This window comes from Embiotoca jacksoni, unplaced genomic scaffold (assembly GCF_022577435.1).
Source record: "Embiotoca jacksoni isolate LCO1_2020_lvr unplaced genomic scaffold, fEmbJac1.0.p SCAF_1, whole genome shotgun sequence".
In the NCBI taxonomy this organism is placed as follows: Eukaryota; Metazoa; Chordata; class Actinopteri; family Embiotocidae; genus Embiotoca; species Embiotoca jacksoni.
In genome coordinates, this window is record NW_027185229.1 from 3,278,043 (window position 1) to 3,296,019 (window position 17,977).

Sequence of the window (17,977 nt, forward strand, 5' to 3'; positions counted from 1 at the left end):
CACCACCCCTGTTAAGAACAATAACAAGTACAGTTTTGCAAACCAGTGCTGCGTTTAGCCAGAACTGTTTGTTTTTACCTTTCTTATTATTTTATTATGAAATTTTACATTCTCACCTGAGCTAACACTGTTTTTACTTCAAATAAAATGTGTTTTTCCATGGTGGGTCACATTTAAGACAAATTTAATCACCGTTTTATCTCCAGAAAAAAAGCATCAAAGTGAAATGTAATACTTCAAATAAAAACAAAGTAAGAGACATCCTTCATAAGTGCATCATTAGAGGATCAGAAGATCCTTTCTGCACATTATAAACTCAAATGTTGTCTGTGATTTCCGCTTTAGGATGGAGAGTGTGAGAGTAAAGCTGGAGCCGAGCCTGTGTTTGACATATGACCTAACAGTTATGCGTGCATGCAGGTCACAAGATGAGTGTGTGCACTGAAAATCAATAGCATCCTTTTATTTCCTGTGCCATTCCTCCGCATGCTCCTGTTCACCTCGGGCTGCTGCAGCTCGAGGAAATCTGCGCTCGCAGTGACGCGGTTTCATTCAGAGGAGGAGAGGAACACATTCAGGGTGGAATTAAGAAATGATTAAAAAAATATATATACAAAACCAGTATTTTTTACATTATTAGTTAGTTTCCACAATGATTGTTTTCCTGTTGTTTTCAGTTTTCTTTGCAAATATGAATGTAATGAAACATCCCTATGCAGCATCTTCAAGAAGCATCCGTGTCCTGATCAGCTACATGAATTCTTGAAGTCTAGCGTGGCTCCACCATGCGTTTCTATTTTCTTCTTCTTGCTCTGACTTAGGTTTATAACTTCTTCTTGAAATATGAACGAATCCAGAAATTAGATATCACTCATATATTGCAATTTATTATTTGTTATTCTGATGTGCAACAGTGAAACTTGTATAAAGCTGGAGCAGAGAAGCAATGTTTTATTTTGTAATGTTATAACAGGTAAGAGATCCTGCAGTCATAGACTCAGACCTGTTTGTGATACTTTACAACATTAAAGTTAGTAGTAGTAGTTAATAGTTAGTAAGGAACCATTTCAAGTTAAGGTACTCCTAATTTTTTTTTTAAATGTGGAAATTGACATTTTACTTGAATGGGAAAAGTTTTTACAAAAAAGTTGAGTTAAAAAAAGCATTTTTTCTTTCATTATTTATACAGTTTGAAAAATATAAAAAATAAAATTAATATTTTGATTCATTAATAATTAGATAACAGATCTGGACTCTGAAGACAGAGTCGTTCTCTTCTCTCTCCTCAGTGATTGGTTTCCCGTTGTCTCATGCCCGTCAGACTGTTCAGGCTGCACTACATGTGACCCCTCATGTGCTCACAACACAGTTCAGGAGGAAATAAATCCTCCCAGAGAGCACCTGACTTAACATACCACAAATAGTCAACCGTTCGCTTCTTTCCTCATTAATCTCCACTTTTCATTATCTTGAAGCCGTTTCTGGGATTCAGGAATATCTGGAATTACCAATGGATTTAAATGGGATATCATGGGAAATATGCTAAAGATATATTTCTTAATGTAATGTAACATCAGGACTTCATCTCAGGAATTTTCTACACAAAAAGTTCAAGTTGGATTATTACTGATTTTGAAAACAAAGCATGACACAATTTGATTTTTTTTTTTGCAGCTGAAACTGCCAGTAAAAAAGTAATGAAAGGTCATTTAGAATTGACCAAATGCCAGATCAATGAGGCCATCTGTTATTTAAAAGTCAATATAAGACCAGACAAGACAGAATAAAGCAGCAAACCCCCTTCAGTGGATTCACAAGGCTTAAACAAACTGATCCTAATTCATTCCGTTCAGTAATTTGTAAAACATAAAAAAAATGGAACAAAAGATTGGCCTAATTCGCACCATGAAACAGGGAGCTTACAGTACGAACACTTCTGCAGATGTAAAACAGAATTATACTCGTCCAGCGGTGAAAAAAAATCCAGAGTATGAAAAACCATCAAACTGCCTAATCTGCTGTACCTATGCCAAGACGACTCACTGATTGATTGCTTGATGGGAACTAACTGAGTTTTATGAAACAAAATCATATCACAATGTCAGAGTAATGATTTAGGAAAAAGTAGATCCGCTGACAGGAAACATGCTTCTTAATTAACAATGTCCAGATGGATTATTTCAAAATTTATGAAACCAACACTTTAGGATGAGCCATTTAGCTATTAGAAATAAACTTTAGACAACACTTGTGCCTTTATAAAATCCATGAAATGAGAAATAACTGTGGTGCCATGAGATGTCACTTCACATAAATCTGCAGGGTGGAGATGTGTCAAGCCTCCGGCCTTTGATCATGTGCAGTGTTGGTATGAATGCTTTCTATGTCTGGAAACCAGACTGTTTCTTCATGCAGCAGAGGAAATGTAATGACTTAGACAATCCTGCTTCATATTTCAGATCAATAAAAACTTTTTTTTTTTTTTTTTAAAGAAGACAAACGTTCTTGTCATGTTGGAAAAAGCACATATTTGCCTGTTGACATCAACGATGACTGTATTGTCCTCAAGCGTCACAGTGAGCCTCTATATCAGGACCACACACACTCTATATAAAAGTGTTCTTAGCGTCCAAGTCTAAAAAATAAGGCCGATGCGGAAGTGCTTTAAGGTGCAATACCACCGAGGACCACTAGGTCGGCTCCAAAAAGCCTCCGGCTCCATAGACTCCCATTCAACTTCTCTCATGGAATACAAAGTCTATAAAAAAAAAATGTTCCACAAGTTATCTCGGTGTTGTTAGCTAAAATCACTCATTAGTTTTCTGGAGATCCATCTGAAAATAAACTTAAAAAACATATTTTTGGGGGCATGTCTGTTTGATTGACAGGTCTAAAGGTGCAGTCAGATCTAACTCCTCCCCAGCTCGTCCAAATATGGTCACTTCCTGCTCCAAACTAGCAAGACGGCGCCGGCCAAAATCCAAACTCGAGGCGTCATATCAGCCGTTCACAAACTAACGGGTGACGTCGCTGTTGGTTGCTGCTCGGTCAAGACATATTACTATTCACACGTTCTTTTGCTAATGTGCAAAGTCAAAATATCCTCTGTGGCACCGCTACATCCTGCATTTATTTATGGTCAGACCACAGAGGTGTTTTCCCTCATCCAAGCTGAGTAACCGCCCTGCTGAAAGTTTCCTGTCATCACCAAACTCCATAGTAGAGAATACTTAAAGGTGGAGTAGGCAGGTCTGTTGGGAAAAGCAAAAAACTAAATTTGAAACTACATCCCAACCCTTTACCCTTTCTCTAAACCCCGACCACCGGACAAGCGGGCGCTTGGTACGAACATGCAACCCAACGGCTGCCTGCATGGCCGCCCGATTCTGGGTGGGCCGCCGTGCTCTCCTCAAGTCTCCTCCATTGTTGAGGGTCTGCAGAAGTGCTGACTGGTCGTCAGCCACAAAGGCCCAACCGAAGCACAACGTCCAACGCTGCCCGGCCCTCTCGGCACCGAGGTAGCAGCGACTGAAGCTCAGCCAACAGGAACGCCCTCTCTGAAGTTACCAACAGAGTTGGTTACCAACAATTATCCTGAAGTCTCTATCAAGGAGTACATATTATAAACCATCCAAGGGTAAGTGCAGAGGTTGAGTGTTGTCTTAAACCACTTGAAATACAATTTGCTGAAAAGTTATTTTGCCAGTTTATTACAGGTTCAGAGAAAAATAAATAAATTTAAAAAAAAGACCAAACTAGTCATGCTACAGTTAAACAGACATTATATTAACTTGCCAAATACAGGTGCATCTTATGAAGTTGTTAATCCCTGGGGTGTATGATAATTGCTGCAACAATGCCTTCATTAATGTTTTTAAATACATCAGTTTTTCCAAATCAAAATGTGAAAAATGTCAAAGAAAAGTTTACTTTGGCGCAAAAGGGAAATAAAGGGAGAAAATTAAGAATTCTCTCCAGACCAGGGTGTGATTAGTTGGACTTGCTGCCACTAGAGGGTGCTGGTCTTTTCTCTCCTCTCCCCACAGTAAAAATAAAATAAAATACTGCTTTAATTTCACAACAGATGATTTACTCACAAAAATTGTACAAAATGCTTCCATCTATGTCCTTTAAATGTATCATTCAAATTTGGAAAACAACTTTAGAGACTTTAAAAGTGTGATTGTATGATCAAATAATATCAATGGATTTTTATTTTTGTTAGATGGTCTAAATTTTTGAAAACACTTGTAGAATAAAAGCTCAATGCATCTCAGGAGAACAAAGTATTTCATTTTCTCCATAACTATGATCAGCCCAACCTGTTGATAAGATTTAGATGACAGATATGAACCAGGTGAAAAAAAAACTTAAATTATAAATAATTTTACTTAAGATAAACATTTTAACATACAATACCAATCAAGATTTTTAAATCATTACAGCTGTTGTAGACATCACTAGATTCATCTTTATAATCAATCCTATTACATTTAAAAATCAAGTTTGCAGAAAAAAAAGTGGAATGTGATTTAAAAAAAAAACTCAGATAAATGCTAAATATATAAATGCAAAGATGTGACAAAGTCACCTTCACAGTAGTCAAAGTATTATATGGTCAGGGAGAGGAAGGCAAGGTATCACCATTCAAACAAAACAATCCAAAGTACATCAAGCTATTTAGAAAATAAGATGACACTTAAATGAATAAATCATCATTACATTTGGAGACATTAAAAGAAGGTAAACGATTACCCTGACAGCTTATCAACTGTTTTTATAGTCGTTGCGCTCGTCCTCATCACCACGGGATAGAAAATAAGCAAATAAACCCAAACTGGGTGTTCAGTAACTTACCGTGGTCATTTGAGCTGTCTGAGTCGAACTCTGTCAGGCTGACTTCATTCAGAGAAACTAAATGCAACGCTGCCTGCCTAACAAGGACACCCCCCCCCCTCACGAAAATGGCCAATCTATCATCTCATCTACGAATCTCCAGCAATTTTAAATCACTGAAGTAACGCTGTGCAGGGGTCAGCTGTAACGCCCCCTGCTGGGAGGCCTCCCAATATACAAAAGGATGCGAATTCAACACTAACACACCCGAACTACTCGTCTTCTCTTGAGTCAAACTTGGCAGAGCAAGACCAGACAGTAATAACCACAATATTTAATTAACAATGCTGAGAAATTAATAAAAATGTAGGTGGTGATTTGGACAGCAGAACAACTACAATCACTGAAGTTGATTAAAGGATTAATATTAATCTATAAATCCAGCATGCTTACAAGCACAGATGTACATGAATTGACAGTTTTAGCATTTGAAATGATACAATTAGTATCTTAGTCCTTGTTAAGACCCTGAACATCTGCATTAAGCACGACAGTCTTTTCAACAGTGGGAGGTGAAGAGATGTGACATCAGCTGCTGATGAAGACGTTGTGAGATGAGGAGGCAGAAGTCTGTTTTTGAAGGGGCAGGAGAGCTGGTGGCAGACACTCATTTTGCATTCTGTCCTATTATTTAATCGTCCTCCAATTTACACAGTTTAATAAATTACATACCTTTATTTCAGCCGAGTTGTTTCTTGGCAAGCTGTGAAGATGGTGGCGTAGAGGATGGATGGGCCTTCGTGGCGCTGGGCCTTCATTTTGGGCAAAAGTGTTTGGCTTACATCTGAATTTTGTTCCTAAATGCCTCGAGGTCAGCCGAAGATCTATGACAAAACATTTTCAGTGTATTCATTTCCCAATGTTGAGGTCTTTCTCATGAATAAAACCAAAATTACCTGAAGGTCAAGTTTGCTCACATCCTTCAGCCACCACATGCGCTAAAGCACATTCAGGACAGCCTTGTTGCGTCAGGAGGTTTCCTGGGTGAACTCCTTGTGGCTCCAGACAACCTCGACTCCAACAGCTCAGGTGTGACTGTCAAACACAAGGTGGATAAATCCAATCTGAAAGGCTTTACACCATTAGAACTCAATATGTGTTCTGTTTGTCAAAAGTTTCCTTCCCTCTGCAGTTGACCACCACCTGCTGATTATTAATTAAAACAGACATGCAACATTGTCTACCCTTCAAGTTACTTACAGATTACTTGGAAGTCATTTGTGAGCGAAGTTGGAGCTCTTCAGCAGGTCAAAGGAGTCTCCATCTCCAGAAAAAACAGACCAGTATTGAACCTGGTCTTCCTTCTGTCTGAGGCCTTTTTAGCTGAATAGTGTAGTTTCTTTGGACACTGAAATATCACCATCTTTGTCACTGCGTCAGCGGCATAGTCATCAAGGCACAGCTTCATCTTCTTTACAGCCATCTGGGATCCAACTTCCAGCATCTCACATCACGTCCTCTGGTGGCCATGAATCTGCTGCAGTCATCATCTTCATCCATGACATCCCAGATTAAGTCTTGTGATGATATAAATGGCTTTTGTGTCCAACTAGTCAACCAAAACAACCTAATAGGCTTTTCAATTAGGTTCACAGTCATCACTGCTGTTCACTTCATCACCACTAGATGGCAAACAAGTACCTGAGCTGTATGTCCAATAGCTTCTTTTTATTTGATTTAAGCAGTCATCTCTCTGCCAAGCTTACTCCAGTGCAAGAACCTAAACACATTACAGCCTGGTATCCTGCAGTCGAACCCTCCCGTCTCCAGCCTGACCCCCAAGCCATCTGACGTTGCAACGGCCCAACATATTGCTGAGTCAGTGAATCCTGTCAACGGTTGACACTACTGGATATTAAAGACAACACTTTGCAGGGGTGGAATAACATCCCCTGCTGGGAGGCCTACCAAAATAGCAAAACTAACACGCCACGCCTGCTTGCACTGGAATTCAACTCTGCAGAGAAAGACAAGACAGGATTTACCTCAACAGCTAATGACTGATGAGGTAAAATAAACAAAGATTCTGTTAAAATCTGGGTGGTGATAAACTGAACAGCACAACTCTCGCTTTGGAAGATTATCAATAATCTAGAATAAATTCTGCTCAATGATAGAATTAACTACTTCTAACTGGTCTCTGGTCTCCTGTTCACCAGCACTGAAAGTTTCAGGAGGTCAAATTCGTAAAATTAGTACAATATGGTTGTTCTTGTTAAGTGTGTGTGCGGGGCATAATGAAGGTGTTTGGGAAGGTTGCTCTTCACAGGGAACAGTTCTGTTCAGTCACAAGCTGATGATTATGATGATGAAGAAGTCCTGAGGAAAGGAGGCAGAGGACTCTTCCATCAGTCTGACCTGCCCCTTCAAAACCAGGCAAAAATTAAAACATTTAACAGTATTTGTTTCAATCGTATAATCTCTGTACATTAATATCTTCCAATTACATATGTACAAGATTTTATGAACTACATACCAACAGCTTTTCATTGATTCTTGAAACGTAATTTAGTTGGTGGAAGCGGTCCAAACCTTGCCGGGTCTTCTGGGGAAAGAGTCCTGAGCGATGCAGGGCCACAATCCTGACCAGCTGTTTCCTGAGGTATTAATATATTTTGGGAGTCGTGCCAGCTTACAGGTACGTAGAGGCCTCGCAATGTGAAACAGCTGTCCAATAGACAGAAAAACAACATGCATTGCTGTCAAAAAAAAAAAGTTCTTAGGAATTGAACATGAATATGCTTGTGTGGCTTTAAAAACTCACGTATTGAGAGAGTGACAGCTGTCCGTTCAGGTGAAAGTTGTAGTCGAGTAGGAAGGAAAGCAGAACTGTGGCTTCATCTTCTGGTGTTGAGAAAACACAGCGTTAGCTGACGTACATCTGAATGTGGTTCCTGAATACCTCCGAATCAGAGAATCTATGAAGACTTCAAACATATTTGTGCATTTATTTACCATTTTTAGGGTTTTACATTAAAAAAAAAAAATTTACCTGCAAGTTAAGTGTTTGCAGACATCGTTTAACCACTGCGTGTTGTGAAGTATATTCAGAAGGCCGTGATGTTTCCTGAGTGAATTCTTCATGGCTCAAGTCCTCCAGATGGCATCGAGCCCAACAGTCCAGGAGTGACTGCCAAACACATGATGGATGATTCAATCTGAAGGGCCTTACAGTAATAGAAATCAATACAGTTAATCATATTTGTTCATCATCATTAATTCAGCAGCGGCCCACAACTCTAACCACCGCTAAATGCTGGTCACTAATGAAAACCGACATGTAACACAAGATACTTACGCATCAAGATACGACGTTTGAGTCCAGTTGGAGCTCTTCAGCAGGTCCTTCGTTCAGCATCTCTGATACGGACCCCAGTCTTTCTTTTTGAAGTCTTTTTAGTGGCAGCGTGCAGTTTTTGTTGGACATTCTGGAAGGTCGCCATCTTTGGTTTCTTTATTAAATGTGAGGAGAGCCAACAGCTCACCACAGCCGGACCATCTACAAAAGCAAAGAAGCTTAGATTAACAAAGAAACTTCTATATCTTTACATTTAAAAAAATAGTATGTTATCTTAGAGATCACTGCGTCACAAAGAAGTTTGGACTTAAACACAAAGAAGGGGTTTTAATTTATCGTCTACTCAGGACACCATTACGCCACCCTATTGAAGAAAGAAAATAGCATGTTACCTTTCAGACATCACTGGGTCAAAGCACAGCGTCGTTCTTTGTTACAGCTTTCCAGGACTCTACTTCTGCGCTGCACTTCCACATCAGTTCCTCCGGAGGCCTGGTGAACCGCTAAATCCACTCCAGCCGCCATCTTCATGCAGGAACCCACCCCAGATGAAGTCTAGTGATAGCTTAGCTGGTGCGTCCTGAAACTATATAACTAAAGAGTAGAAGGAGACGTGTTCCCTCTCTCGCCACCTCTGATGCTCCAGAAATGGGATTTGTGAAGGAGAATAAACACAAAAACCTTAAAGAAATAAAAGTTTGCACCAATAGTGTTGAAAGCAGATTAGACAGACAGAAAAGGTCACCATGGTGGAGTTCTTGGAGAGAAAAGGATGAGAGGTACAGAGACAATAGATTGTTGTCAGGTAAACACCTTCAATGCAGGAAAGACGACCAGCTGATGGGACAGCTGGTGGGAGAGGGATGAAAACACCTAAAACCAAAGAGTAACAGACAGTCAGTGACCAAGAAAGAAACTAGATTAGAGAAAATTACACTTACTGTGTGTAGTGATACCTGAAGAGTTGCCTCCCTCTGGTTGGGCCGTCTATGATTGACGGTTTGGAGTCATGTGACCTCGGCATCGTGGTCGATGGTAAACTAGTGTGGTGAGTGGGCGAGTGGTATTTGGGTTTGCTGCCGGTGCTAATGGAGGTTTGATTGGTTTATTTAGCATTATTTTTTCATTAAATAAATTAAGCGTCTGAGTATTTTGAATAGCACTACATAAACTACAATTTAAGTAAGTTTTACAGTCGTTTGAGGAAAGCTGACTTGTGTAAATATAATTTGCTGATTGCAGTGAAGCGAGCTGAATTTTATTTTAAGTAGCGGAAGTTTTTTTGGAAAGCTTTTAAAAGGACCGGCCGACACGGCAGTCGACATGGCACGGCGCCCATGTTGGACAGAGAGATGGAAAAAGAGGGAAAGATAGAAGGAGGCACGGCTCCCCACACAAGGCGAAGTCACAGCACAGCGGCCATGTAAACAGTTAATTAAAATGACACTTACCCTTTGTTGATATACCTGAAAAAAAAATCAAGTAGAAAAGCTTGGAAATGAAAGCTATGGCAAGGCAGCCATGTTGAAAAGATAGACATGGACACGGCCATGAGAAAGGACAGACCTGGCACGGCGACCAAGAGAAGGCCCGGCAGCCAAGGACAGCAGGAAATAAATAAAATGGTACTTGCTGTTTGTAGATCTGACTGCAGCCTGTGGGGGAGAAAGAAAAAAAAAAGTCAAGTTTGTAGCTTCTAAAACTTCAATGTTAATTGGCCCTACTATTTACACACAGCACTGGTGGTTGGACTGATGCACACAGGTGGGGAGTGAATTCAAATGTGGCAGAGCAAATTATGGTAAACAGAGAACCAATGCTTAAAAAAAAACAAAAAAAAACGTTTCTGGCACTGCTGATTCTCTCACTGAACTTGTCCATATGCAGTGAAATATTCAGTGCTGTCAAGTTCATATAATTGTTATAATCATGTTTTTGTAGATTACAGAAGCTCATCAATAAATAATATCATTAATATTATAATAAAGAATTGTCCTTCTCTGTCACCAGAACACTGATCAGAAGGAGTGAAAATAGCTTTTGACACCATAATGAATTGCAGGAAAAAAAAGATTGCATTTCATGAAAGGCGAGTCTTTTTGAATGAGAGAGGTGAGCCGGAGGCCCTCAGTGGTATTACACTTTATGAAACTTCCAGAGTCACTTTTTAGAATCAGAGACTAACTAAAAAAACAAGTTTTTTTTAAATACACAGTCAGGCAGGAGCAAGTTCACATGACTGGGGAAGACAATGAGCAAAACTGGTGAGCAGGCAAAGAAGGTCTGATATGGTGGTGGTGGACAGGTAAGTTGTGAACAAAGCATTCACAAAATACTTTTCATACAGAGGTTTTCATAAATACAGGACAAGCATAATTAAGGGTTAATTATGGTTCTTTTCAGAAAAAGTAAGAACACTGACATTAGATGAAGCAGTGAGCGGTTGAACTTGGGCAGTTACAGGAAAGGCAGGAAAGGTTTAACAGGACAATTTGAGGCTTAAATAAACAATATTATTGCGCAACTTAAATTGCTCAACAGTTATTCACAGCATTAACAAAAAAAAAAAAAGGTGCCAAAAAACTCAGTATGTTGAGCTCAGCAATGCAATTTCCCTTGAAGTGGTGAATGGGAAGCCAACTTCCGCTTCCCACCAGCAACAAGACAGCGAGCCTGAACGCAGACCAACACACTTGACAGCAATTAAACTCTCCATTGCCACAAATGTTACACTCAAGTCACAAATAAGTTAAATTACAGACTTTAACTGACCTTTTTGAGTGAGTTTTGTCAACCCGGTGCTCGCAAAGTCCATCCAGCTGAGCACGTGTCCGCCGTTGGGCCGTCTCAAGTCTCACACCTGGTAATAGACAGAAGCACTGTGAGCTAAACACTTACAGGAGAAAGAATTAAAACTTCCCTGTCAAAAAAAAAAACTGCTAAATAAAACAGTATTTTAAGAGCAAAATTAACTTACTTACTCGATGACACTCTCCGTCCGGCTTGAACACGAAACCTTTTGGCTAAGAGGCACCAGCACTAACCACTGCACCACCAATCTTCCCAGGATAAGCTCTGCATTGTGACAAATCTTTAGCTCACTGTAACCTATAACTCCACCATCCACAAATATTCATTCAAATGCGACCAGAATTGCCGCAGACATTCTTTGGATAGTAGATATACGTGTTTTCAAGGGGGTCTGCAGTGATATTAAATATCTTCCTGTAATGTGTAGTGTCTGCAAAACGTTTTCAATTTCTCCAAGCGTTTCAACTTCACTTGTTGAATCTCCATCAGCAGGCCAGGGTGGAATCTGAACCATTAATATCAACCTTGGTGAAGTAGAATCTTTTACCGGTTGAGTTAACCAGACTGTCGGTTGAGTCGCTGAAAGCTCTGAGTGAACTCCATGAAACACTTTCTCCTGCCGCATCATATCCTCCGGTGCCGAAGATAGTCGAGCAGTCTACGACTACGCTTCAGAGCTGGAAATGACTTCATTAAAACACCAGTTTGAGCACCGCTCAAAGGTAATACACATTGTTCATGGTTCATGGAGCACAAGTCCCCCTAAGGCGATTCCCTCTAAGGGTAAGCCACATACGTTTGGGTTTGCATTGCATTCACACTAATACCAAACTAAAGGTCAACAACAAAACAAAATCCTAAAACTAGAGGGTGTCTTTAAATCTTCTTGGATTTCTGTCCGAACTACCACAAACATCCCATTAATACATTTGAATGTCATGGTATGACTCTTTTTTCATATTTGGGACAACATGCTGTAACCAGTAGAGCAGTTTCCTCATAGTGAGAAGTAACAGGGTTCAATCCCAACTTGAGGCATGCATGTCAGTGATAAAAAAGTCATATAGCATGTCGACCCGCTGGATCCCCAACGTGAGGGCCCACATATCACTGGTTGCAGTCTTAATTTTATGTTCTTATTGGCTGTTGGACAACTGTTTCAGTCCTAAATGATATTCAAAGAGCCTCTTTACATTTAGCAGTAGACAGAATAGTTGGTTTTGTTACATTGGATGCGTTTATTTCAATAGTTAGTAGCTTGCTATACATATAACTGTAGCTAAATGGTGAAGAGGGCCACTTAAGAAAGGCTTTTGTTCTTGTGTACAGTATTGAGGTTCAGTTCATGCAAACATTTTATCATTCAAAACACACGTGTTCACTTTTGTCACAGAAACTACATGCAATCGATTTAAATTTGATGATACCAGTAAAATCAGTGCTGGTAGGCCTTCTTCTGAAATACTTTGACTTGTGGAGGATGTCAACCTTCATACGAGTAAGAGATGAGAGCACATTTCTTATGAATGGTAAAAAAAACAAAAAACTTTTTTTTTGTTGAGTTAGTGGAAAACACACCACAAATCTTTGCAAATAGATGTATTAAAATGCAGAATACCCAAAATGAACGACAACAAGATGGCAGTTTTCTTTGCTTTGGATTTTTTTTTTTTTTTTTTTTTTTTTTTTACCCAAATGCATTCTTGTACTTATTGTACATAATGCTTTCACACTGACATGTATTGCACTATGAGCACCCAGAAAATGTTTCAACGGTCCAAAAACTGTGATTCAAATGTTGCCTGGAAAGTGGACCAGAGCAGGTGTCAGAAAGCTGCAGTGAAGGAAGTACAGGAAGTCACAGAAAGACTCAAATCCAGTTACATCTGATTCAGATTTAATAAAATGTTATCGGTCTGTCTCCATTTTTTTGTAATGACAGGAGAGCAGATTAAAATGCAATAAAGGCAAGCTGCAAACTTAAATGAACCTTTGCTGCTGTAAATGAATCCATTGACCAGACCTGTCCCTCTCAAACTGCATGAATAAACTGAATACATTAATAAGTAAAAATAAAAAATACAGAGGAAAGAAATACAAGACAATAGTTTTCTTTTCTTTTTTATATGTTAGATATTGAAACTGCAGGACTCCACATCTGTACAGATGTAATTTTAAGAATTCCCATCCCACTTACCAGAAGGTTTTACATTATGTAAAATACTTTAATAAATAAATCAGTCCAATGTTTATACAGCAGACTAGAACAGAGATATACAATCAGTATGTTATCAGAATAAACTTTAAAAATCATCTGGAAATACAATGAAAATCTCCTCAATTCAATGGAGTTAAGATAAGATGAAACAAACAAAAACAATTCTCCAATTGACGTTAATGACGTTAAACGTCATCACCGTCTGACCATGTGACCTGTGGGGTTCGTTCGTTGGTTGCTCTTTCTTACCCCGGCGTCGCATGACTTCATCTCCCGCCCTCCAAACATCTGCAAGAAAACGAAGAATTTAAACTGAACCGGCAGCGAATCTAAAAAGTATTTTACTTACTCGCCGACGTCAGTGTCACACACAACAGTTTCCACGGAGGACGCTGCGGGAGGAGCAACCGCAAAAACTTTAAAACTCCACCCACGTCCGCTATTCGGTGTGTCCTGGATGAAAAAGCGAACGCTCCCCGGCACAACGCGGGAAATGCTGTTATGTGAGTTCGGTGTTTTCTACCGAGGAGGAGAAGCTGTCGCGCCAATCCGCATATTTATTATTACCAGGGACGACAAATGAGCCTCTCTCCCGTGTCGAGCTGCCTCCCTCGGTCCTGAGAGAAAGTTCGTCCTCGACGGGATCCGTATCCTGAAGCCGCCGCGGGTCCGGACCGCTCGAAGCAGCCGTTTGTTGTATGTCGGTGCTCGCGCTGCTCGGTAACGTCCGCCGCCGTAGCCGCCGAGCAGTTGTTAGCTCCGACACAAAGAGAGGAGACGCGCTAACCGGCTGAACGCGCTCCGGACCGGCCGCGGAACATGGACACGTTTCAGAAGGTGGAGAAGATCGGAGAAGGGACGTACGGGGTGGTTTACAAAGCCAAGAACAAGGTGACCGGAGAAACCGTCGCTCTGAAGAAAATCCGACTGGACACGTAAGTTACCACCCCGGTGTGCTCGGTTATCACCTGGGTACCACCGGGGGGGACACGGGAGGGACACGGGAGGACACGGGAGGGACACGGTGCTTCAGAGGTTATAAAACTGTTGCGTCCTCGTGGCCCATCAGGGCGTGACAGGGAGACGTTTCACTCCGCTGGTTGTTCTCCGGATAAATAGATTCCCTGTTTGGGTTTTAAAACAACAGAAAATGGTCAAAAGTAAAACATGTCAACCGGTGTTTCCCAAAGTGCAGCTTAAAATGTCTCGTCACAGTCCACAACCGAAATACATTTATCATCAACACCCGGAAATATTTACATTCAAGAAGCTGGAATCAGAGAAATAAAATAAAAAATGTCATCAAAAATTACTCAAAACAATCGATTGATTATCGGAATAATTTGACTCACCAGTTAACTTCCTACAACCGCACTGACAATAATAACGTGACTCAATGTTTTCTTGAAGCCGCAGCTGGACTTGAAGTTCATATCGGAGATGAAGTGCTTCATATACAGACATTAATCTAACTCTTGTGTAATATAAATGAACACAGAAGCGATGGTAGGCGTCCCAAACCTGAAATAAATCTGAGACGTCACGATATTAAAAAAAAAAAAAAATCGGATTTTTCTGCAAGTTTAGATTTATTTTTTTTCGTTTAGATTGAACTAAACTCAACTTTGCTTAAACTGCTCACAACTTTATGTCTAGAATATTTGTGATTAGCGGTCACGAAACAAAAAGGGTGGGAACCGTTACATATGCATATTTACAAAGTTTACTCATTTATTTGGAGTTGTGCCAATTATCAAATATTTCCAGGGCTTCAGCAGGTGGCATCAGAGAGTCACCGAATCCAGTGTTAGTGCAGGAAACCTCATTTTATTACTGGACATGTAACCCAGATGATGTAAATACCAACAAAAGTGAAAATGATGTTATTATAACCTGGAATGAGTGAAAGATCTTTTGTTGTTGTTGTTGTGTATTTCAGGGAAACGGAGGGCGTCCCAAGCACAGCCATCAGAGAGATTTCACTTCTCAAAGAACTCAGTCACCCGAATATTGTCAAGTAAGTACCCGACGTCACAGCGTCGCCTGAAATCCTGTCGGCTCGATTCTCGTCTCGCTGGTTTTTATGCATGTTTTTTTTTGGAGCCAACCTTCCCGTGAACGTGTTTCAGGTTGCGGGACGTCATCCACACCGAGAACAAACTCTACCTTGTGTTCGAGTTCCTGCATCAGGATCTTAAAAAGTTCATGGACTCCTCCTCGGTCGCCGGCATCCCGCTGCCTCTGGTGAAGGTAATCGCCTCGTCGTCTGTTGGAAAACAGACCCGTCTTTAATATCTTCAGGGATTAAATGTCCTCTGGATGACTTACCTCGGGTTCATATGTTGTTGTTGTTTTTTTGTTGCAGAGTTATCTTTTCCAGTTGCTGCAGGGTCTGGCCTTCTGCCACTCTCACAGAGTCCTTCATCGAGACCTGAAGCCCCAGAACCTCCTCATCAACGCCCAGGGCGAGATCAAGCTGGCCGACTTCGGTTTGGCGAGAGCCTTCGGAGTACCGGTCCGCACGTACACGCACGAAGTACGGAGTGCACCAGAGTTACATCGCACGCAAGATGCTCTCTGATCAAAAATCATTCTGCGTAATCGGCAGAAATATTTCCATTAATCTGTATAAAAACAGCTTTCTGAAACCGAGAGACGTCATATTTACGTCAATATTTCCACTTCATTTTCCACCACATGACGTCTGACCGGCGCCCCGATTAATGATGTCATCTCGTTCTGCTACGGTATAATGGACCTTTCTGACGGCAGACATTTGGACACGAGTGGAGAATTGTCTCCTGATGGACGTCATTGATGAATTTACTTTCATCGCCAAACATCACAGCCAACAAAGAGCTCATTCAGTATTCACTAAACCATGATGAGGATTATACTCCACCAGTGACATGAAATGCACGGAAAGAGAGAATTTTATTTATAAAATAAAAATTTGCTCCGGTCACAGCAACGGAGGTTCATGACACTTCAAATTCAGACAAAATAGACAGAAATCATTTGCATGTGAATGTCAGAGCTGTTTCACATTTGTTTGGATATTCTGCCTTGATTTATTTCTGTCGGAGAAACTGTATTTCCTCACCACGCTGTGATTTCCATCAGGTGGTAACACTTTGGTACCGAGCACCGGAAATCCTCCTGGGCTGTAAATACTACTCCACAGCTGTTGACATCTGGAGTCTGGGGTGCATCTTTGCTGAAATGGTGAGGCCGTCTCACAAAACGTCGGCGGTGCGTTTACGCGTCAAGACGCATCGACGTCTAACCGGCGTTTGTACCTTTCCGTCCGCAGATCACCAGGAGGGCTTTATTCCCCGGCGACTCGGAGATCGATCAGTTATTCCGCATCTTTCGCACTTTGGGAACGCCCGACGAGACCGCCTGGCCCGGAGTCACCTCGATGCCCGACTACAAGCCGTCCTTCCCCAAGTGGGCTCGGCAGGATTTATCCAAAGTGGTGCCTCTTCTCGACGAGGACGGGAGAGAGCTGCTCGGAGTGAGGGACATTTCTGATTGTTAAACGCATCTATTGTATTTACGTGTGCGCTCTGTCACGTCTGCTCGTCCTGTTTTATTGTGTGCCGGGGAGCAGAAAGTCTTCACAAACTAGTCGACAGATTTAGAAAGATTTGACGAGGAAGAAGTGTTTTCGTTTTCCCGTTGATCCAGGAAATCTTTCATGGATTCCAATGCAAATTCTTATTTATTTATTTTTTTCCTGGCAAACTTCTGCTCTCACTCATTAGAAAACAATCAGACGTTCATAGGAGTGGAATAGATTTTCCACTGAAGTAGTGACCAGATGTTCATGGATATATTGATTGACTGCCTCTGTTGTTGTGTCTTGCAGGAACTGCTGAATTATGATCCCAACAAAAGGCTGTCAGCCAAAAACGCGCTGGTTCATCGATTCTTCCGTGACGTCACCATGCCGCTCCCTCATCTGAGACTCTGATTTATGCGTTAATTATCAGGCTGCTTTAATGCCAATGATATAAAAGCAATAAGGACCCTCTCGCCTCACTTCAGGTCCACGACCGGAGTGGACAGAAAAGGAGGAACACTTCAGGGTGCGTTGGATTTTTCAGTACTTAAAACCAGCCGTGAAGAAGCCACATGTCCCGTGAGCTTTGCTGTTTTTTTTCAGCTGCGATGTTCAAATAGTTCTGATGATGATGATTACTTTACATCTTTATGCGCAACCTGCCATATTTGATGTAAATGGGTTTTTTGTGATTGGGAGAGACAAATTTAGAGTTACATTCCATTAGATTTCACAATTCAAAGGATGTTTAGGCTTTAGAGATGACCAAATTGATGATTGAATGAGTCTGAGGGATAGTGCAAAGGACAAAACGGCATGCTCAACACGCAGCACACATCAGCTGATGTAAAACTGTTTGTGGTAAAGGAAGGTGAGATAACAACGTGCTCTTCTAGGTCAATATTTTTTATTTTTTTGAATTTATATATTCAACATTTGGATCCAGGTATCCTGAAGTGATTTTTAAAACTGCACCTTTGTTTGCTTAAAATGTTTATTGGGCGTTCAGTTTTTCTGGGAGGATTTTTTTTTTTTTCTGGTGTACAAATGTCCAATGTTGTAAGTCAGATTTTACAGAATTGAATGTGCTGTTGCATCATTCTCACTTTAGATTTTATCCAAACTTGAGTAACTGTTTTTATAGATATGGTTTATTTACAGTTCAAAAAATAAACTTGTTTAACTATTT

General features: G+C 40.7%; 1 protein-coding gene across 1 annotated transcript; it reads left to right on the plus strand.

Annotated features, from left to right (window-relative positions):
• The first annotated feature begins 13,716 nt into the window (after nt 1-13,716).
• Nucleotides 13,717-17,199, plus strand: cdk2 (cyclin dependent kinase 2). Its single transcript, XM_069156075.1, has 7 exons — nt 13,717-14,158; nt 15,163-15,240; nt 15,353-15,473; nt 15,589-15,759; nt 16,347-16,448; nt 16,537-16,740; nt 17,095-17,199. The coding sequence occupies exons 1-7, from the start codon at nt 14,043-14,045 to the stop codon at nt 17,197-17,199; spliced, it is 897 nt and encodes a 298-aa protein (XP_069012176.1). The 5' UTR covers nt 13,717-14,042.
• The last annotated feature ends 778 nt before the right edge of the window (nt 17,200-17,977 follow it).